The sequence below is a fragment of the Neovison vison genome, chromosome 5 (genome assembly GCF_020171115.1).
Source record: "Neovison vison isolate M4711 chromosome 5, ASM_NN_V1, whole genome shotgun sequence".
Lineage (NCBI taxonomy): Eukaryota > Metazoa > Chordata > Mammalia > Carnivora > Mustelidae > Neogale > Neogale vison.
In genome coordinates, this window is record NC_058095.1 from 58,909,026 (window position 1) to 58,930,665 (window position 21,640).

Below are 21,640 nucleotides of genomic sequence, written 5' to 3' on the forward strand. Positions count from 1 at the left end.
CCTTCATGGAGCAGATACACAGGCAACGTTGGGTATCACGTGAACTCTTAGAAAATTATTTTTTCCGTTTCATCCTTCCCTAAATGGGAACCTACTAGAGACAGTCATGGACAGCTTCCAGAACCAGCAGCTTACCTCCTTTGTGAGAAACCCCGTGCATTGCTGGTAGGAGGACATTATGGGATCCCACGACCCCAAAGGTTTTCATGTTTGTGGCCCCACGTCTGTTAAGTCTGGAGTTCTAGAGAATATATTTACTTCGAAAATGGCCCTTCCTTCCTCCTTCCTCTCTTCCTTTCTTATCTGTATCTGAGTATGTGTTTTTATAAGGACTATTTCAGAAAATCATGTTAATCATAATATAACATTATATCTTGAAAATGAGCAAGAACCCTATAGTGCTATCAAATATCGGGCCAGGATTCAAATTTCACCAACTGGGGTGTGTGTGTGTGTGTGTGTGTGTGTGCACGCATGCGTGTGCATGGGCATACACAAGGCCCATGCAGCCCATGCAGAGCAGTCGGTGGGTAGGTCTGTTAAATATCTTTTAACCTCTAATTCCTCCTTCCATTTCTTTTGTGTATTTTTCCTTGCAATTTATTTTTTGAGAAAACTGTATTTTTTTTTTTTTTCAGTCGACATCCCCACATCCTGGAGTTTATTGGTTGACTCTCAGGTCTCTGTCTCCTGCATTTCCCAAGTGGTCACCAGACCAGCAGAGCCAGTCAGACAGTGGGGCAGGAATTCTTCATGGGCAGCGGTAGGTACATCTGTCGGGAGGCATACGATGTCCAGTGGTCTGTATTTTTGTGATCCTAGGAACCAGAAATCATCAGCATTGTGATGTTCCTAATTCAGACCCCGGTCGTGATGTTACAGTTGTCTCATTTCCTTATGTACCAGTTTGAGGACCCTGGTAACAAGAAACTGTTTGCTTTCTGGGTCACCCACTTCCCGTGGAAGGCCGTCCATAGCCGTCTTTGTCATTCAGAACAGCACTGGGCCACCGCCGCCCGTTTGGTCCGGCCTCCGGCCTGGGTCCTGGTCAGACTTGTTCCCACCATGACTCCTCTCAGCAACAGGGGCCCCACAGAGACGTGCTACTGTTTAGTCCCAGTGTCACAGAAAGTATTGAAAGCAGGTCCAAGAGATGCGGTCTTGGAGACCGAATTCTCTGAAGCCATTGACATGCCAAACCTGACATTGACATTGGCCTCCTTTCTAGTGACAGGCCCCAGGAGGCCCTAAACTCTGCGCTGGGTGCTGAGGAGAACTCCACAGCCCCTCCCTGGGTCTGTGATGCCCACTGAGCATCTCCTCATCTTCCAGAATCAGACAAAGAAGGGAACCTGGCTACTATTCTGGGAAGTTTAATTATGACAAGACATGGGTGATTTCAGTTAGAAAATGCTCTTTCTGGTAGAAGATCAGCCAGAGGGTTACTGTGACTTCCTACCATTTTTCCTCTCTTAAGGTAAAGACAGGTTTACCCTGAGTAAAGGGTGAGATTTCCTGTTGTGCGGCTTTGACAGAGCCCTTGGAGGGACCCCATGCCACCCCGTTCCTTCGTGTGTCCTCAGTAGTTACCCCAGCCCTTGCGTGGAGGGCGGCCCAACAAAGCCTTGCTGGACTCCAGGGGTCCTTCCTGATAGACTGTGGAGGTGGGGAGTCTGTCCCTCGCCCTATAACCCTGTTCAACTTGACATGGGGTTTTCCCAACCTGAGACCTTTATGTTTCCCTCACATCACACTGAGGCAACTCTTCTGATAAGTCCCCGGCCAAAGCAATATTTTTCCTTTATGATCTCATCTCAGCAGTCAGTTAAGCATTCATCTCTTGCTTTCAGCTCAGGTCATGATCTCAAGGTTGTGAGATGGAGCCCCGTGCTGGGCTCTGCACTGAATGTGGAACCTGCTTAAGATTCTCTCTCTCCCTTTCCTTCTGCTCCTCCCCACTTGCTCTCTCTAAGGAAAAAAAAATTCTTTAAAAATAAATAAAGAAAATAAAAGCAATCTCTCCTTGTCCCCAACTACACACTCGAGGGGAATTGATCAAGCCCTCAGCCGACAGAGATTTCAACATGAGGCACAAAAATCATCAAGCAGTGAACCATTTCCACACAGGGAAGAGGAAACAAATACAGGGAAACAGCCTCGAGTTGAAAACGAAGGAAAGTTTAATGTGTATGAAGAAGGAGTCATGGGGAAATTCACGATAACGGCCAGGAGCCAAGAAAATATACATTCTGCATATTTTCTGTCCTGCTCCAGAAGACCACTCACTCTTCACTCTCATGGACCACCATCTGGAAAGAAAGTGGGTGTTTTTAGTTCCCTCAGATGGCAGAGACCCATTTCCTCCTGTCCCCTCTCCCTGCAGGCATCGGGGAGTTGCTCTCTTGGGTTTTTCAGTAGGATGCAGGGTGTTTTTTTGGGCCTTGGGAAAATACAGGATTGCATATGTGGAGGAAGTCACCCCAGAGCCTGAGAAACTTGGCTCCCAGAGAGCAAGCCCCATCCTGGGGGACGTCCTCCCTCTGGTCATCGACTTCCACGTCCAGGGACTGAAGTCGAGTGCCAGCAGAAGGCGTCTGAAAACTCTCAGCCAGAAAACCCTCCTTCCTTTTCTGGATCGTGTTTGCTTTATTGCAACTTGGGTTTCAGTGGGGCTCAAATCCCTTCCTTTCCTGAGCCTGACATTGACCTAGCCCTAAAGTACAAGGTTCTCCAGGTTTCCCAGCTCAAAGGTGTCTGCACCGTTGTGGGCTCTTCCCTGCTGGCCCCCAAGCGCAGCCCCGGCATGCACCTGCTGTTCTCTCTAGTGGGTACCTACCCTGCTGGAGGTGAAGTCTCGGGTCTTAGCGCGAAGCTTATTGACTTGGGATTCCGCGATATCGGCGCGTTCCTCTGCCTCCTCGAGCTCATGCTGAGCTTTACGGAATTTGGTGAGGTGAGCATTGGCCTGTTCATCCTAAAACCAAAGAGCCCAGGCAGGTAAGGTGAGCGCACACCCATCTCAGCGCTCCCGGTGCGGGACAGGCCACACTGCTATGCAAAAACCACAGTGTGACTGACTTACAGCCTCTTCAGCCTGCCTCTTGTAGGACTTGACTTTCACTTGGAGCTTATCCACCAGGTCCTGTAAGCGCAGCACGTTCTTCCTGTCCTCTTCGCTCTAAAGGCAAGAACACAGCCTGTAGCTAGAGGAGGGGCAGAGCTGCACCAGGTCTGGCCCCTTTTCTGGGACAACAGGTTCCTCTCCTGGAGAGAGAACCCAGGGCGGTGTTTGCCGTTCGCAGGGAAGGTGCCTGTCGGGCTTTCCTTCACTCACCTGGTAAGTTAACTCCTTGACCCGCCGCTCATATTTCCGCAGGCCCTTGACGGACTCCGTGTTCTTCTTCTGCTCCCCTTCCAGCTCAAACTCCAGCTCCCGGATCTGGGGAAACAGTTGGGAAGTTAGTCTGGGGCTGGAGAAGGTGTGGCTGAGGCCGGAGGCCCTGCCCGTGCTGGGACGTCATCCCGCCAGTACCCGCGTCTCCAGTTTCTGGATCTGCTTCTTCCCGCCCTTCAGGGCCAGCTGCTCAGCCTCGTCCAGACGGTGCTGCAGGTCCTTCACTGTCTGCTCCATGTTCTTCTTCATGCGCTCCAGGTGGGCGCTGGTGTCCTGCTCCTTCTTCAGCTCCTCGGCCATCATGGCCGCCTGTGAGCGAGGACAGAGATCAGGTCCCAGCCTGCGCAGGCACCCAGAGGACCAGAGCCCTGCTAGAGAAGAAGGACGGCAGGCAAGGCAGGGACCAAGCCCCTCCTTCCACAATGGAACACGAGAAGAGCTACACTGGGTACAGAACAGAACCTGAGAACTGCCATGTCCAGGGACTTTCTTGAACTGGCCTCTTTGGGACCTTATTCTCCCTGCTCCCCCCCCCCCCCAAACGCCCCAGAGAATTCTGTACTTCGCTGTCACCAGTATGTTTTCAGAGGAACCTGAGACCAGGAGCAGACCGGCTGGTGCCCCCCAGGGCAGCTTTGTGAATAGCGAGTTAAGGGCAGGCGGGGAGGGCAGTGGGGCGCGTGTACACCCCAGAGCGCAGGAGCTGCAGCGGTCCCCACCAGGCGGCAGGTGGCGCTGTGGGAGCCGTGGCAGGCGGGGACCCGCACTCTGGGCGGGGCCGCAGGTGCAGGTGGGAGGGAGGGAAGCCGGCTTCAACCAGGTGACAGCGGGTGAGACATGACACGTAAGGGTCTCGTGTTCATGGTTGCAGTAAGTCAGATGTTGAAGGAAAGAAGGGCGTGCCTCTCTGTGGGCCCTAGAAACGGACTGTAATCCTTATGCTCCATTACTGACCACACTGGCCGTTTCAAGGCGCCGAAGGGCGGTGCTGATTCGGACGCAGGGAGCGTGGACTGCACCCATGTCTCCCCCGCCCCGCCCCTGGGAGGCCCCGGCCCCTCTGGTGGGAACGACTGGGGTTGGGAGAAGGAGGACCTCGCCGCGCAGCGCGGGAGGGGAGAGCCTTACATCGGTGATGGCCTTCTTTGCCTTCTCTTCGGCGTTCCTCGCGTCCCTGCTGGCATCTTCCACCTCGCTCTGAAGCTGCGTCAGGTCCGTCTCCAGCTTCTTCTTGGTGTGGATGAGGCTGGTGTTCTAGGGCGGGGGCAGCACGGTCACCGTGCGTGCGCGGGGCCGTGGGCGCCCTCCCCGCGGCCGGCCCGCCCCTCACCTGGGTGTGCAGCAGCTGCACCCTCTCATTGGCGTCCAGGAGCTCCTGCTCCGCCAGCTTGCGAGCCCTCTCCGTCTGCTCCAGCGACGCCCGCAGCTCCTCCACCTCGGCCTGCAGCAGGTTGGCTCTGCGCTCCACCATGGCCAGCTGCTCCTTCAGGTCCTCCTGGCCCCGCAGGGCGTCATCCAGGTGCAGCTGGGTGTCCTAGCCAGACAACCAAGGACAGGTCGCGTTGGCGTGGCGGTGGGAGGGCCGCGAGGCTCCGTCTGTGAGCGTCTGCGGGGGTGGGGTCGGGGGCTTCAGCCAAGGGGCATCGCCAACCTTCAGCTGCCCCTGCACGCTCCGGAGGTGCCTGAGGGTCTCCGCGGCCTGACGGTTGGCGTGGCTCAGCTGGATCTCGATCTCATTCAGGTCGCCCTCCATCTTCTTCTTGATCCTGATGGCCTCGTTCCGACTCCGCACCTCGGCGTCCAGGGCGCTCTGCATGGTCTCTACTGTCCGCTGGTAGTTCCTCTTCAGCTGCTCGATCTCTTCGTCCTTCTCTGCGATCTTTCTGTCGATTTCTGACTTTACCTGGGTCAGTTCAAGCTGGATTCGGAGGATCTTGGCCTCTTCGTGCTCAAGGGCGGCCTGCGGAGCACAAACGCAGAGCAGAAATGGTGCGATGAAGGGAGAGCGTCTGGTACACACACACACACACACCGCACCCCTCACCCCGTGAGAAAGCTTCAGTGAGAGATTCATGACCCTGACTCTACAATATTCAAGATGATCTTAAAAAGAAAAAAAAAAAATTCCTTAACGTACCTTCAGGGCAGAAATAACATCTCTTGCATTGCTGTTTGTTTTTTCTTATACTATCAAGCAGTAATCACATTTAAACCCTTCTACTTCTCAGGAGCATAAAGCACCTTACAGAGACTTTAAATTCATTTAAAGTTTTGTAAACTCTCATTTTTAGATCAATTTTAATGTAATGATTTTTCTCCAGTAAGTCCAAGATAATCCACAGGTGTAATTTCTCGCCATTTGATAGGAAAGGAGCCAATCTCCGGATTGTGGCTTGACAGAAACGGGGAGGCAGGAAGGGAGCCACAGAGGGAGGCCAGCTAGCACCCCTCCCTGCCCCCTCCCACCCCGCCCTAGCCCAGGGTGACTGCAGCTCCACCTGGTTGGGGGGTTGGTATCCAAACCCTTCCCGCTGCTGCCTGTTCACATTCTGCTCACCTCTGCTTCCTCAAGAGCCAGCTGGATATCTGCCTTTTCCAGCTCAATCTGCTTTCTTGATTTCTCCAATTCATGGATGGTTTTACCATTCTCAGCGATTTGTTCCGTGAGATCCGCAATTTCCTCTGCAAACACAGAAATCTGGATTGCATTCGAATGCCCCTGCCCAGGTTTCCAGGCACGGCAAACACCTCCTGAATGCTTGGTGACTAGTTCCCCGTCCTTCTAACGTGGCTGCTTCCTAGAGATAAGACTGGGTCGAGACAGAGGCGCGCAGGGATCTGCATCCCAAAGCCAGGCCCCCCCCACTGCCAAGGGGGGACGTCAGGCTGTGTCAAACTGCTTACGCTCCAAGTTCTTATTTTCCCGTTTCACAGTTTCGAGTTGATCTAAGGCTTCCTCGTAGGCATTTTTCAGCTTGAAGAGCTCGGTGCTCAAGGAGCGGGACTCCTTCAGAGATGCCTCTAGCTCTGCCTGGCTCTCCTCACACTTGGTTTTCCATTCGGCCAGCACCTGGAACACAGACATGGCAGGTGTGCCCTTGACTGGCTCTGCTCCAAGCTCCCAATTAGGCATAAGTGTTAAGGGAAATATTCCTAGAACTGGGGCTCCCCTTGGCGGCGGCTCTTGCCTGGCACCTTGGTCTTGATTTGAGGAGCCCAGATTTCCTTCCATAAGTTTACTCGAGATCCGTAACCTGTCAGCAACAGTTCTCATCTCTCAGAAGCACCTCGATCCTCTGAGAAGGTAGTCTCTGGGCCCAGCTGCCCTTTTTGTACTATGAGAATGACCCTGCACTTCTAAATATTTCCTTAAAATTTTGGTTCAAGTCATCGTAATGTCATACTAAAAGGGAGGCTTTCAGAGAGCCTCCCAAGGGGACCCGAGCTAGACCCCCACATGTCAGCCCCCCAGACGGACCAGCAGAGCAGGGAACTGAACACATGCCAGCAACTGGTTTGTCTCTGCTGACAGCTTGAAAGGGACCTCCACCCTCTTCGCACGCCCGCCTCATTTCACACACGAGGAAACAACAGCCCAGTGAAGCTTAGGACTTGCCCAAGGACACACGGCTGATGGGGGCAGAGGCAGGACTGGGGCCCAGCGTCCTCCTTCCATGACTACCAGGGGGCCCCATTCAGCCTGCGTGGAGCTGACCCCATACCTTGTCAAAGTTCCTCTGCTTCTTGTCCAGAGCGGCGGCCAGAGAGTTCGCTCTCTCAACATCAACCATCAGGTCCTCGACCTCCCCTTGCAGCCTCTGCTTGGTCTTCTCCAAGGAGGCACACTTAGCATTCACTGCCTCGACCTGTTCCTCCGAATCTTGAAGGCGCTGAGCAAGTTTTTTCCTTAAAGAATATGAAAGAGAAGCAGGCACTATTCAAATCTCAATTCTCGTGAACATCACTGTTCATCAATTTGGAATCACTCCTCTGTGCGACTCAAGCAGTCATTTGCTTTCCTAAGCCCAGGGGAACCTCCTGTGTGCTCGAAACCAGTGATCAATAACTGGCCTTGTCTCTAACCAAGATCAAAGCTGTTTGTCTTAATGAAGTGTTAACGCCAGGTCCCTCTCGAGCGCACAGAGCGCTGCATTAAGACACAGATGAGGTGGGGAAGCCCCTTGTAATGGAACAAAGCCATTCCCGAGGAGCTCTAACACCCACGCCCTCTATCATCTCATCGTCTGAGCTCTCTTGTTCTTCTACAGGCAAATGGACTTGCGTACTTAGCCTCCTCCAGCTCCTCCGTGCGCTGGATGGCGTCCGTCTCATATTTGGTCCTCCATTGCGCCACCTCGCTGTTGGCCTTGGACAGAGCCCTCTGCAGCTCAGCCTTGCCCTCCTGCTCCTCCTCATACTGTTCCCGCAGCAGGTCACAGTCGTGGCGGGAGGACTGCAGGGCGTGGGCCAGGGCGTTCTTGGCCTGTGGGAGTCAAGAAAGAGGAAATTCTCCAGCGGCTGAATAACGTTGCCCTGTTTTCCTGGAGTAATTGAAAGCTAGACCAAGAAAGCGGTCCTTCAAATGCCTTACCTTGCTTTCTTCCTCCAACTGCCTCTTGAGCTCTTCTATTTGCTGGGTAAATGCTTGCTTGCTCCTGGAAAGCTGGGACACTATGCTTTCCTTTTCCTCCAGCTGACGACTCAGCTCGCCTAGGTCCAGAAGGAAATATTTTCATTTTATTCATGCACTCATCCATTCATCGAGTTCCTAGTGTGTTTAAGGCACCGTACTAAGATCAGGGAGAGAGTAAATGACAAGGGAGAAGGGAGAAACCAAAGACACAGCCCATAAGGTATTGTTCTAAACTACTAGAAGCCTGGAGTGACTTTTGTCAGTAAAACCCACTGAGAACGATTGTAAATTTAAACATTACCGCCTAAAAACACCCATCAGACCTCCTAGTGGCTGGTGTGTCCAAATATTTGTCGATTTGTCATTAGAGAAATAGTGCTTTCCTTAGGACTTTATAGCTCATAATTTGAAGTTGGACTCTTGGGTAAATGTGGTGGGTTTAGGTTTATAGGCTTACGCAGAAGTAAGAGGAAAAAGGTGGAGGGAGAGACCTAGTGCCTTCAGAGGTGAAGCCCCAAGATGACTATAGAAGAGGCAAGTAAACCATCTTTCTTCGCTATCTTGGTTGTGACTGCCAGCAAAGGATTGATTAATCCACTGGGATGATGGGCAGGAGGACCAGGGGTGGGCGGGGCCACGTTTTCTAGGTGAAAGCCCTAGATAATATTCCCCTATGTTCCTCCTACACACCAGGAACTGACACGCACTGGCTGTGTTTCTTTACCTATTGTCTAAAACACTTGATTGCAGACCACGAATTGGAATTCGTGTGTATCAAGAAATAGAAGAGCCTTGGGAATTCATTTCTAGTATCGTTTCTGCCATTTAGATTCTTCTTGATGCAAGGTATTGTGCATGTTGAAAGAGTTTGAAGCAAGTGATATTCTGACTCCTCTCTCGTTCCGATCCGCTTTTCTTGCTCCTATTTTTACTGAACTCTCAATGTTCCCACCTTCATGATACCTTGAATGACTCTTTTTTGAGTCATTCTGATTTCTTCTCTCCGCAAATATGCTTTCCTAGGGATTCTCCCCTACACGGAGCTGCCCTTTGGTGTTGACCAGTGGCCTCCCTGCCCCAGAGGTGACCACCCCTCCCATCTCATCGCTCACCAGCCTCCGTCTGCAGACGGGACTTCTGTGTGGCCAGCTCGCTCATGCTTCTCTGAATTTCCTCATTCTTGCCCCTGGCCTCGCTCAACTGATCCTCCAGAGTTCGGCATATTTTCTCCAGATTAGCCTAAAGGATTGAGAACGGGGAGAACATCAGTATGGAACGACCCAGAGGTGTCTCTCCCTCAAAAGCATGGGGCCCCATCCTGCCAGAGCACCTTGGATTTCGACACGCTCTCCACGTTGCTGGCGAGGTCATCGATCTCCAGCTTGAACTCACTCTTCTCCTTCTCCAGCTTCTGCTTGACCCTCTGCAGGTTGTCTATCTGCTCCCCGAGCTCGGCCACGCTGTCCGCGTGCTTCTTCCTCAAGGTGGCCAGCACAGCTTCGTGCTGCAGCGTGGCCTCCTCCAGGTCCCTGCGCATCTTCTGGAACTCCGCCTCGCGCTTCTTGTTCAGCTCAATCTGCGTGGAAGTGACCCCTCCCGCCTCTTCCAGCCTCTCGCTCAGCTCCTCCAGTTCCCTGGCGTAGTCGCTGCGCTGTTTCTCCGTCTTTGCGCGGGTCGCCCGCTCTGCCTCAATCTCCTCTTCCAGTTCCTCAATCCGAGCCTGTGGAGGACGGCCATTCACCCACGGGCAGTAGGTCCCCAGGGCGATTCACTCTGAACATCAAGTACAGGCTCGTTTCCATTCTCTTTAAAGAAACCAATGGTTGGGCTTCTCCCAGGGGAATAGGACTGTTGTTAATTTCCTTTACTAGGAGTTTTTAGTGCCCCAACGTGGTCATTATTCCTGCAGGGACCAACCTAGGACTTTGTCCATTCAAGTAAATGTTGACCCCCAACCAATACCTTCATTATGTATTTTATCTTAAATTGAGGAAAAATTCATAATTCAAAAGTTCAAAATTCAATTAAATTCAAAAATTCAGAAGTTCATCACTGCTATGTCAGCCTAGCAGAAAGGAAACTGATGAGGCGGGCAGGCCCATGGTCCTGCCCACTGGCTCTAAATGGCTTACAGCAGATGGGACCCAGCCCACATGCTTGACCTTCACACGACTGGAAAATCTGGGACGCCTCCTACCTGTAGCTCTTTGATCTTCTTCTGAAACTGAAGGCCCAGCGTCTGCTCATCTTCCATTTTGCTTTGCAACTGACTGTATTCAAAATCCTTCCTGGGAAGGGAAATGCAGAATGGGTGAAGACAGAGTAGCCAGAGACTCAGAAGACTGAAATCAATGACTTTAGGACATACTTCTTGAGCCTTTCATCCAGCTGCTGCTTGTCATTCTCCAGATCTAATATGGACTCTTGGGCGAGCTTCAGATCTCCCTCAAGTTTCCTTTTGTTCCTTTCCAGATCAACACGGAGCTTCTTTTCTTGCTCTAGGGAACTTTCAAGCTGAAAAGGGCACCAAAATCCTTTTTGAGAACAAATGCTTTGCACTGGAGGATCCCTGGGGGGCTCTTCCCACCCTGAAGTTCTAGGACTCCCATTAGTATTATTTACTTACATCATCAACTTGCTGTTCCAGTTTGCTCTTGATCTTGCTCAGAGAATTGACTTTGTCTTCTTCAGCTTGGAGGTCATCCAGGGCTTGCTGGTGGGCCTCTTGGAGGGCCTTCTTCTCCCTGGTCAGCTTTGCGATGGTTTCATCCAACCCCGCGAGCTCCTCAGTAAGGTTTTTAACCTAAGAAAAGGCCACAAGCAAATTAGAAGAAGAAATAGTCTGGTTCACAGTGACTACATGAAATCAGAGAGACCCACAGAGAGAGTACCTTGTTCTCCGTAGCATGCTTCTCCTTTTCAACCTTGGCCAGGGTCAGCTCCAGGTCATCGATGTCTTTCTTGAGCTCTGAACACTCGTCCTCTAGTTTCCTCTTCTTGGCTGTCAACTCTGCGTTGATCTCCTCTTCATCCTCTGCTCTCTCAGTCACCTCCTTGATCTTGGCCTCCAGCTGGAATTTGGCTTTGATCAGCTGGTCACACCTCTCCTCTGCATCCAACAAGTTCTCACTTTCCTTTAAAGAAAAGGGGGGGTGGGATCACGATTTCCTTTAATGAGATAAGGTTTGTGACATTCCAGTACCTTGGTATAAGTGAAATCCTTTAGGAAGCATCCCAACTGCAAAGTAAAAATCCCCACCCCAAATCCAGTCTTTCTAAATAAAATCCATAAGCAATTGTAAACCATCCTAAACACATACAGCTTGCACTTGGAGCTGCAGGTCATTTTTCTCTTGTACTAGAGTCACCAGTTTTTCCTCCAGTTCCTTCCTTTTGGCCTCTGACTTGGCGAGCTCGTCTTTGGTTTTCTGAAACTCTTCCTTCATGGTCGCCATCTCCTTCTCTGTCTCTGCACTCTTGAGGAGCGGCTTGATCTTGAAGAAGAGCTTCATCCAGGGCCAGTGCTTGACATTCATGAAGGCCCGGATGTTGTACTGGATGCAGAAGATAGACTCCCTGAAAACAAAATATGTGTTATTTCCAGGAGGATCCCCCCACTCCGACCCCCAAAGAGTTCATGTTTGAACAGAGGCCCTGCTTGACCTTCTCTGCACCATCTTCTGGAATTCCACACGCATGAGGAACCCTCTGCACACCGCTTGTGTCCGGGTGATCAGTTTGGCCAGGCGGTCATCTCGCATTTCTTCCAGGGTTCCCAGCAAGCCAGCCTTGAAGAATACCTTCCAGGGGAGAAGGATGTTATGAGTCCATGATGAAGTCCGGAAGGGACCACAGGCAAGCATCTGTCAGAACTGAGAGGCATTACCTTGGTGTGTCCAAATTTGTACTGAGTGTGGTCTATGTCAATGGACGCCAACAGCTTCTCGCAGGCTTTCTTGCTGTCAATGAACTGTCCCTCAGGGATGGCACTGGCATTCAGCACTCGGTATCTGCCATTGCAGACACAGAAACAGTAACAGACCATTAGCAAATATGTGAACCTTGGAGACCAGCTAATTCAGGCCTCTCTTCCATCTAACAGGCAAGAAAGCCAAGGTCCAGAGAGAGAAAGAAACTTGCCCATCATCACACTGCTAGGTGGTGGCGGCCTGGAATCTAAGCTTCCTGATAATTCAAGCAGGTATTTTCCTACCGTGCCATATGCCAGACATGGTCTTGAGAAAACATGGAAGAAAGAAGATGTATACCTTGGTTGGGAGGTAGGTCAATCATTTGACATAAAAGTTTACAACGGGTCTGCTGAAGTGGGCCTTTTCATGTTGGTATCTCTCCCTCTCAAATTCCGGCATCTACACACCGCAGCAAGAAGCACACAGAATGTTTTGATTACACACCTTTGTTTAAAATCCCCATAGAGAATCCTGTTTGGGAACCCCTTCCTGCAGATGCGGATGCCCTCCAGGACACCATTGCACCGTAGCTGGTGCAGGACAAGGCTATGTTCCATGGCCCCTGAGAAGAGAAGCGAGAGACATAAGCTTCACATGGGATTTGGTGGAAACTGAGCACTGTCTACCCCAAGCATCAGCAGGCATCATACCTGGGGTTTTGGTCTCGTTGGGAATTATACAGCGCACAAAGTGAGGGTGAGTTGTTCTTAAATTTGACATCAGCTTATTCAGGTTTTCCTAAAAGATGAAATTTGACAGTCTACGGTAGGCTTTTAAAAGATGGAGATGTACCGTGATGAAAAATAAGATCTGTATTTTCAACACACCATGAATTCTAAAGAATGAAAATTATTTAACTCTTTCTTTTAGTAGTCCAATGACTAGAGGTACAGGCACATAACTGATCTAGTGGTCTTTTGCCTCATGGTGAGCCAGAGACTAACCACGTACAAAATGCTTTCCGAAGCAAGTTCCAGAAATGTTTCTGGCTCCACTGGGAGCTTGAGATGATCTTGTCTGTGTCCCTCAGGAAAGTGGGAAAGTTTGTGCCAAGGACTCATCCCCCAGGCCGGCCAACCCAGCTATCTGCTGTACAAGATAACTGAATTCTGGACCAACATTTGTTAAACCTCATTTACATATTATATATACTTATATAGTTACTAGATATAATATATATTCATATATGTATATTTTATCATACTGCCGTTCACCTTCACCAAGTAACAACGGATTAAGACCACATTCCTATTCTTGAATAAACCAAGGTCAGAATCTCTACATTGTTCATGTTGCACTCACTTAAACCAATGACAAGCAAATAAACTTGTATTTTTCTTACCCTGAAAAGGGCAGAGACAGTCTGGAAGGAAGAACCCTTCTTCTTGGCAACTTTCTTCTTTCCGCTGTCAGCTGAAAGACAAAGATGGCTCGTGCTGTTACCAGATCTCCAGGGGTTTTTTGGACCTGTGAACTGAGTGGCACGAAAAAGCACAGATAGGAGGCAGTCTGTGGAGTCTGTTACCGTCTGCTGTCGCGAAGGTGGCATAGAGGTGCGCCAGGAGCCTGTTGGAGGACTTCTGGTACAGCCCCACCACTGTCTCATTCAGCGGGTCCTTGTTCTTCTCCAGCCAGCCCGAGACACTGTAGTCCACGGTCCCCGCATAGTGGATCAGCGAGAAGTGCGCTTCGGCCCTACCCTTGACCACCTTGGGCTTCTGGAAGTTGCTGGACTTGCCCAGGTGCTGGTCATACAGCTTGTTCTTGAAGGAGGTGTCTGTGGCCTTGGGGAACATGCACTCCTCTTCCAGGATGGAGAAGATGCCCATGGGCTGCATTAAAGCAAAACAAAATGCATATAGGGTAAATATGAGCTGTAAGATGAGCCAGGGAGTTTACGAGAAGACGTTACTGAGTGGACAGTTCAGGAGACCTTCTCGATGAGCTCGATGCAGGCAGCCAGGTCCATCCCGAAGTCGATGAAGGTCCACTCGATGCCCTCCTTCTTGTACTCCTCCTGCTCCAGCACGAACATGTGGTGGTTGAAGAACTGCTGCAGCTTCTCGTTGGTGAAGTTGATGCACAGCTGCTCCAGGCTGTTGTACTAATACCAACACAGAGGGTTCACGTGCAAAGTCAGACTTCCTGCAGAATCCAAGACCCATCAACCTTCCTCCTCTTTGCCTCAGGCTCTGCCAGCTCATTTACTCCTTTAGCTACGGGCACGTTCTTCAAGGTCTAGCCCCGATCACATCTCTTCCTTGGAAGCTTCTCTGAATTTCTAGCTAGAAGGTGTTTCTTTGTCTCCCGAGTCCCCGTGTTTGGGATCTCTCCTGTGCACCAACCACGGTCTCCCTTATTTTATAGCCACTCTTCCCTGTACCATATGTACCTTCTGCTTTCCTCTAGGAGCTACAAACTCATTTTTTGTTCGTCAGCATGTCTGGCGAAATAAATGCTCTCAAGAACGGCTATATGCTTCTAACCCAGAACCAGCAGGATATTTATGTAAAGGTCACGTGGTTGGCTTATCAAATTCCCCATATGCCTGGCTCTTCCTATGTCAATGATTGCATTTGAGTTCTTTCTTTTATCCATTTAACGGTGTCCTTTATAAAACTCCGCTTGAAATCACACAACTCTCCTCCCCACAAGGTGTTTCTCTACCTGATCTGCCCTACAGTTTCCTACACGATGTGATGCTCTGACATGTTGCTTACCTTGACATCTCCCTATGGGATCATGCGGACCCGTCCCTCCCCACATGAAAACACGAAGCAAAGGAACCCAGACCTCAAAGATCTCAAAGCCAGCGATGTCCAGAACACCAATAAAGTGTTGTCTCGGCAGCTTTGTATCCAGTTGTTGGTTGATGCGAGTGACCATCCACAAGAACAGCTTTTCATAAACGGATTTGGAAAGGGCATTCACAGCGTGGTGAACCTGTTGGGGGAAAGATCACTGGGGTCAGAAGGCATAGGCCTTCGGAAACCTGTGTCTCACACAGCCCTGAAGCAGCTGCTCACCTGATCTACGGTTTGGCCTTTGGTAACGTACTCGTTCCCGACTTTCACCCTGGGGAAGCACAAAGCTTTCAGGAGGTCCGACGAGTTCAGGCCCATCAGATAGGCCGTTTTGTCCGCCACTGCCAAGAAAAGAAAGACGCTCACAAAGGGGCACCCCTCATACCCGGCAAAGTAGAAGACCCAGTTTGAAACATCTGCATGATATTCAAAGCTTCTCGAAGCTTGTCTTGGCTGTTTTTACATCCCTTCTCTTTAAGCTGCTTGTATGTGCCCAATGGAAGTTAAGTCAGTCTGAGAATATGGTAGGATTCATGGGAAGTCAGGACTGGGTTCCAGAGAGCCCTGGTCCCATCTCACTGCCCATTCCAGTGATTCTGAAACAGGCCCATTCCAGTGATTCTGCAAATGGGGGTGGTAACGCTAGGTGTCAGAGCCCTGGAGAGGTTCACTTCTCCACGTGGAAGGAGGATTCATTGCTTTCAAAAGACGACCCAGTGATCTCCACTGACCAGCCAGCCAGCTCTGGCAAATGGCCTGTTGTGGTTATATCGTACCTTCTGTGCCGTCCGGCTCGGCCTGCTCCTCCCGCTGCTTCTGCTTGAACTTCATGTTCCCATAATGCATCACGGCGCCCGTGAGCTTGTAGAGCCCAGACTTCTCCTCTGGGGTGAAGCCCAGGATGTCAATGGCGCTCTGCCCGTCAAAGGACAGCACGTTAGTCGGTTGACCCTGGTGATGGAGGAGGAGCACCCCGCAGCTTCCTCTCGGTTCTACTTACGTCCGTAGCCAACAGCTCCTCCGCATCATCAATGCTGGCCACCAGGATTTCACCCTGGCTGATGAACGGGTAGTCATAAGGGTTGGTTGTAATCAGCAGCAGCTCTGAAATGAGGAATTTTAAATAAAGATGTCACACAGATGCAAAGGAAACGCCCACCCAGTGTATCTGAGCTCCTAGATTCTGGGCTGAGACTTTCACCGGGGGAGCCCAAATTGAATTTAGGGTTGAAATTGCTTTCCTGCAGCCTGTCGCTGCGTTGAGGATTAAGAGCCCCGAGAGAACATCTAGATTGTCTTGCTTTGTGCGTAAATGGTGCATCTCAGCGTAGGCTGGGGAGATTTACTACTTGAAGCTGGCGGAGCGTGGGTCAGGAGAGGAGCCCACACGGAGGGAAGCACAGGTGCTTCGGTATCGTCGCAGCCTTTTCCAAACCCATTGAAGGGCTGCAGCCCGTTTCCAGGCATTGGGACCAGAGGGCCGAGCAAGCACTGCGAAGAGCAAAGCCCACCGCGCTCACAGAGGCCTACGTTGGGCGCAGGACGAGGGGCTGTTGGTCTGGGGAGAGGCTGCTTCCTGCGTCCGGACACTGGGGGGCGCTGAAGGACAACCAAATGCTCAGCTCCAGCTGGTTTTCAGGAGCCCCTGTGCAATTCAGCGTGGTTTAATAATCCCCCTCCTGCCCAGGGGATTCAGTTCCTTTCAAATTGGCACAAGGCTGTCAGAAATCGCCCCGCCCACTTCTAACACAAACATCCTCCGTTGAGTCACCTGTGTGTAGGCAGGTGCAACTCTCCCTGGTGCAGTGACATCAGGGCCCACGCGCCTCACCTATGAGCTCTGGCTTCTTATTGGAAAGGATCTGGTAGAAGATGTGGTAGCTCCTCTCAGCCTTCAGCTGGAAGGTCACTCTCGATTTTTCCAGCAGATCTATGGCCACAAACACGGCACTGTTTGCCAGGCTGCCCCACCCACCCTGGGTCGCCCTCTGCCCTGTAGTCCCACTTACAAGTTTCAATATCTGCAGAGGCCAGCTTCCCAGTGGTCCCAAAGTGGATTCGGATAAACTTGCCCTGTGGGGGGAAGGGGACAGCAGGTGTCTACGTGGCTCAAGTGTCCCTGCTAGTCTCCTGGGCGGTATGAACAGGAGCTTTCTTGCCCTACTTAAAATCGTGTCTTCCTTCTTCTCCCTTCTCTGCCCACTCTGATGGGTCCCCTTTCTTCCATGCCCTTTGCTCCACAATTCCTCGAATGTCCCCCTGGTCCCCATCCCACCGTAAAGTAACAGAGTGACTTTTTTCAAGACGCAAATCAAACCATATCGTTTCCCGGCTTACAGAAGCACTGAGGCGCTTCCCCTCCCTTCTCACGGCCTCCACGTTCCTATGTGACCAGATGTCTGTCTACCTCTTCCCCCACCTCGTGGGACCCACCTCCTCCCGACCTTGCTGCCGCCACGCAAACTCTCCATGGGTCCCTTGGCTACACCCAGCCCTTCCCCACTTCCGAGAGTGTGTGCTTTCTTTCCCCTTTATCCTTCCTCATCCTGCAGGCTCTGGGGTTCGCAGGCCGGCCCCCTAGATGCCTTTTCTGCCAACCCTGTCTAAAGGAGACCCTGCCCCCAGTTACTCCCTGTTGATTGGAGCTTTTTTTGAAATTGTCTCGCTGCTGTGTTGCATTCCATCATTGGCTACCCCCCCCGCCCCCCCACACCCCTCCCTCCCCACCGAGCCTGTAGCTTCTGTGAGGACAGGAAACTGGCCTGTCCTGAAGGCCCCTAGAAACCCCAGCCGAGCTGAACTCAGACTCACAAAGCGGGAAGAGTTGTCGTTCCTCACGGTCTTGGCATTCCCGAAGGCCTCCAGCAACGGGTTGGCACTGATGATCTGGTCTTCCAGTGTCCCCTAAGGCAAGCCATCAGGGGAGGAAGTAGCCACAAATGACACTGGGAAATGCCCCCCAGCTCTGCCCACCTACCCGCCCTTGCAGAACCTGTCCCTGTTCCCCTGGCTTTCCAGGACAAGTCTCAACCAACTCCTGCGCATGGATCCGCAGAAATGCTTCGGCTGTGTTGCAACATTCTCGTGCACTTGAGTATCTCGATGTAAAATCCCCTTAATGCTTCAGTGCCTTGCTTCTCTCTATTGAGTCTGGCCATCTGCGTTCATTTCCTACGGGTTATAACCTATCTGTTTTGAAAAGCAGGTATTGCTACAATTCTCTTAAGTCGGTGCATGTCATTCTGCGGAAAACAAGCTCTGAGCTGCTCCCCAAATGACCTTCCTTAGTTAAGCCTCAGAGCCTTGCTTTTTAGGGAACCGCAGGATCTGGACGATCAAGCACACACCCTGGGTTGTCTGCATAACTGGCTCTCCTGGGACTTCAGATCCCGGCCTGCCCTCCCCACTCGCTGTGAAGTTAACACAAAGGTCAGAGGTGGAAACTTGGCAAGCCTTTCCCTTCCCTGTACCTTCATCTTGGAGTCCTTCTTCTTGGCAAGGTCTCCAGTCGCTGCAATTGTTGCAAAGTACTGGATGACCCTTTTGGTGTTCACAGTCTTCCCTGCCCCGGATTCTCCGCTATTTGAGAGAATGTAAGAGAGAGGGAGAGAGAAACGTGTCCTGTTAGTAGAAACAGCCTCCCCAAGGTGTCCCACAGAGGCCTGGACATACTTCAAGCGACAGCAAACCCACACCTGCCAGACAAACGTGGGAAACTACTCGGAGAGGCAGAGGCCCAAGGGAAGGGTCATCAGAGCCGAGCTCCCCCAGCAGTGGGTGATTCCAGTTTTCGAGACCTTACATATTCCCTTCTGGGTATACGTCCCCACCTCCGTCCTGTCATCACAGACTCTGCTCTTAAGTATTTTCCTCTTTTCTTTTTTAAAGAGAAAGTGTGCAAGGGGAGAAGGAGCAGAGGGAGAGGGAGAGAGAATCTTAGGAAGACGCCCCACAGAGGGCGGACCCCGACGCGGGGCTTGACCCCACGACTCTGAGATCATGACCTGAGCCAAAACCAAGAGTCGGATGCTTCCCCGAGTGAGCCACTGGGCTCCCTGGCTCCAAGTCCGTCTAATGAACAACATAGAGCAAACAGTGCCTTTGCCTTCTGCCCTGGAGACAAAGAGCCACAGCTATGGAGCTGCCCTGGGTCTTGGCTACTTACGTGATCAGAATGGACTGGTTCTCACGATCTGCCAAAAACAAAATGAAACGTTTGACAGCGATATGAGGAGCTTCCCCCAGGCCTCCGCCCCTTGTCAAGCAGTCACGGTTTGCTACGCCAGGCCTCCTCCTCGTGGCATTTTGTGGGGGTCTGGGGGCAGCCCGAAGAGCCTCCTTCTTGACGGCGACACTCAGAGCGGAAGCCTCTACCTCAAGCCAGTCAGTGGCCTTTGATCCCACTGGGCGGAACCGTGTGGAACCATGGGTCTTCATCTTAACCCCGGCCCCCGCCTCCCCCATGTCAGGTTCATAGGGTTTAACCAATGCTTACATTCAATCCAAACTTCCTAGCAGGGCCTGCAAAGCCCTAAAAGATCTGGCCTCCGGCAGCCTCTTGAGCTACCTCCTCGTCTCCTCCCTTCTTGCGGAAGGCCCAGGCCAGCCAGCAGCCCCAGCATGGCCCCTCCATGGCAGGTCCTTCCTGGACACTCACCGGTCAGCATGAACTGGTAGGCGTTGTCGGAGATGGAGAAGATGTGGGGCGGGGCCTCCTGGCGCTTCTTGCCTCGGTAGCCTTCCACCACCTCGGGGTTGTACACCGGCAGCCACTTGTAGGGGTTCACGGTGACGCAGAAGAGGCCCGAGTAGGTCTGTGGGAGTGGAAAACGTGTGTGCGCACATGCATGCGTAAAACCCTTTGCTTCTGTTATTCTGTCTCTTGATGCTGAACTTGTAAAGGATGGATGGATTTCTCTTTAGGGATGAGGCACGGAGACGCAAAGGGGACCAGTCAGCCCTCCTGAGACTAGCAAGTGACCCTGCCTAGGTCCGAATCTTGGCTGGCTCTTCTCCTCCCTCCCCACTCCTGGCTGCCAGCCTCTCTTCTTCCTAATGCCCCCTTCCTCCCTCATTCCCTGCCTTTCTCCTCCCTCTCCTTCTTCTTTTCCTCCTGACTCCCCTCTCATGGGACAGCTCCGTCACACCCAGGCCACCCCCACCGCACCGACCGCCCCAGGGACCCTGGGCACTAACGTAGATCATCCAGGACGTGTAACGGTCCTTGAGGTTGTACAGCACGGCCGGCTCGTTCAAGTGCGTCAGCATGGCCATGTCCTCGATCCGGTCGAACTTGGGGGGGTTCATCGCATACACATCCTCTGGTTTGACCACCAGGGTCTGAGTGAGAAGACGGACGGTGACCACCTGGTGTCATCTGTGGGTCTTGCCCCCCGTGTTCATTTTCTTGTCTGTCTCCTACAAGAAGCCTGAATCCCAAGGGGCAAACCCTGGGGAAAAGGGCCCATAGAAAGGGGGAGAAGACAGGACCCGGGGGAGACTCACGGGAACACCGAAGGGTGTGATTATCTCTGTCACTCAGGAATTTTGTTGCTTTCTGTCTACAGCGCTCCCAACTCTAGGCAAGGTGGGTGGGAAACATGCCTTTTCCTGCCTTCAGGTAGGAGTAATTTAAACCACCCCGAGCAACTAGCCCCACCTTGTGATGGGTCTGGACCGTCTGCTTCCCACCGTCCCTGCTGCTTTGCAATCCCCCAGGCAGCCCAGACATCTGACGGGTACAGAGAGCCCCTCGACGAGGAGAGGGCCTTGAAGGGCAATTTCCACCTGCCCACTTTCTTCACACCCAACCCAGTGACACTGTCTTCTTTTTATTTTTCTTTTAATATTTTCTAAACTTTTCTCAGAACATTTCCAGATTCCTCTGGTCTTGATTCCAGAAAACTAGTGAAGTCCAGGATTTCACTACCATGTTCTTGGCCAGAATGTATGGGCTACACTGCTCATGGCCTTCATGAAACAGGGAGGCTGCCATTTCACACGGAGCCTGTGGTCCACTAGGATCCCTTACTCGCTTTCCCTCCTTCCTCAGCTAGATAGCTACTGCTAGAAAAAGCGGGGGGACCCAGGCTACCAAAGGAGAGTGTTCTACCGAAGGCGGTGTTCTCGCTGTTGGCCCTCTAGCCTCACACCCTTACGATCCCCTAAAGCAATGTGAACATTGGCAAAGCCTCCTTCCTGATCTCAAATTGCTTTGAGCGGCCACGACTGGGCTGTTGTTGGAGGAGGGTGGTGAGCGTGGCGGGTGCACTGACTCGGCGACCCTGCAAAGCCCACAGAGGGCCCGGCGGCTGGCAGAGGGCGTGCGCGAGGCTTACCCGGTTATCTTCGGTTTCCACCGTGACCTTCCCATCCTGGCTACTCTTAATTCTCCCCTTGGCGTATTCCTCCTTTGAGTCGACCACAAAGCAGTAAGTCTTGGCGTCGAAGGGCTGGTTCTGAGCCTCAATCCTTTCCTTTTCCGACTTCCGGAGGAAAGGAGCGGCGATGCCGAACACTTCCATTTCAGTGTCGCTACTCATGGTGCCGCTGGAGGGCACAGGGGACAGGTGAGCCCCGCCGCCATCCCACTCCAGGCCCGTGTGCCCACCCACTCTGCCTGCCCGGTGCAGCCCCATGAGTGGGGGCCCAGGAGCCCAGCCGCCCTCCATCCCCTGGGCCTCCACCCACAGGGCCCGAGGGCTAAAAAAATCACGTGTGTGTATTTGCTCGGGGGCTTCTCTGTGCAAACGGCACAGAGCACAGGTGATCCAAGGTTCGGATCCAATTGTGAAGGGCCCCCAGGGGGAGGGCGGCTCCCGGGACCTCGCTCTCCTGG

At 52.2% G+C, this 21,640-nt stretch overlaps 1 protein-coding gene across 1 annotated transcript; it reads right to left on the bottom strand.

Moving 5' to 3' along the window:
- Window positions 1–2,282: 2,282 nt before the first annotated feature.
- Window positions 2,283–21,344, bottom strand: LOC122907791 (myosin-3). The gene is made up of 39 exons (XM_044250617.1): window positions 21,141–21,344; window positions 19,999–20,142; window positions 19,460–19,616; window positions 18,968–18,995; window positions 18,273–18,381; window positions 17,614–17,706; window positions 16,812–16,875; window positions 16,634–16,732; window positions 15,803–15,906; window positions 15,579–15,717; window positions 15,025–15,143; window positions 14,792–14,941; window positions 13,932–14,102; window positions 13,524–13,830; window positions 13,341–13,411; window positions 12,649–12,736; window positions 12,443–12,560; window positions 11,914–12,037; window positions 11,691–11,827; window positions 11,348–11,603; window positions 10,919–11,161; window positions 10,654–10,830; window positions 10,396–10,541; window positions 10,225–10,315; window positions 9,358–9,747; window positions 9,140–9,266; window positions 7,986–8,104; window positions 7,681–7,877; window positions 7,117–7,300; window positions 6,299–6,464; window positions 5,952–6,076; window positions 5,046–5,354; window positions 4,725–4,928; window positions 4,523–4,648; window positions 3,533–3,703; window positions 3,335–3,439; window positions 3,083–3,178; window positions 2,837–2,974; window positions 2,283–2,309 (listed from the first exon to the last, which is right to left on the bottom strand). Exons 1-39 carry the CDS (start codon window positions 21,342–21,344, stop codon window positions 2,283–2,285), a joined length of 5,823 nt encoding a protein of 1,940 aa, XP_044106552.1.
- Window positions 21,345–21,640: the final 296 nt, after the last annotated feature.

What these genes read in the sequence shown, in the direction of transcription:
- LOC122907791 (XM_044250617.1), bottom strand. Translation starts at nt 21,344, where the DNA reads ATGAGTAGCGACACTGAAATGGAAGTGTTCGGCATCGCCGCTCCTTTC. An exon ending in CGAGCCGGACGGCACAGAAG is followed by an intron (nt 15,144 to 15,578) that starts GTACGATATAAC and finishes TTTTCTTGGCAG; the next exon opens with TGGCGGACAAAACGGCCTAT. An exon ending in AGAAGATCAAAGAGCTACAG is followed by an intron (nt 9,748 to 10,224) that starts GTAGGAGGCGTC and finishes CGTCCTCCACAG; the next exon opens with GCTCGGATTGAGGAACTGGA.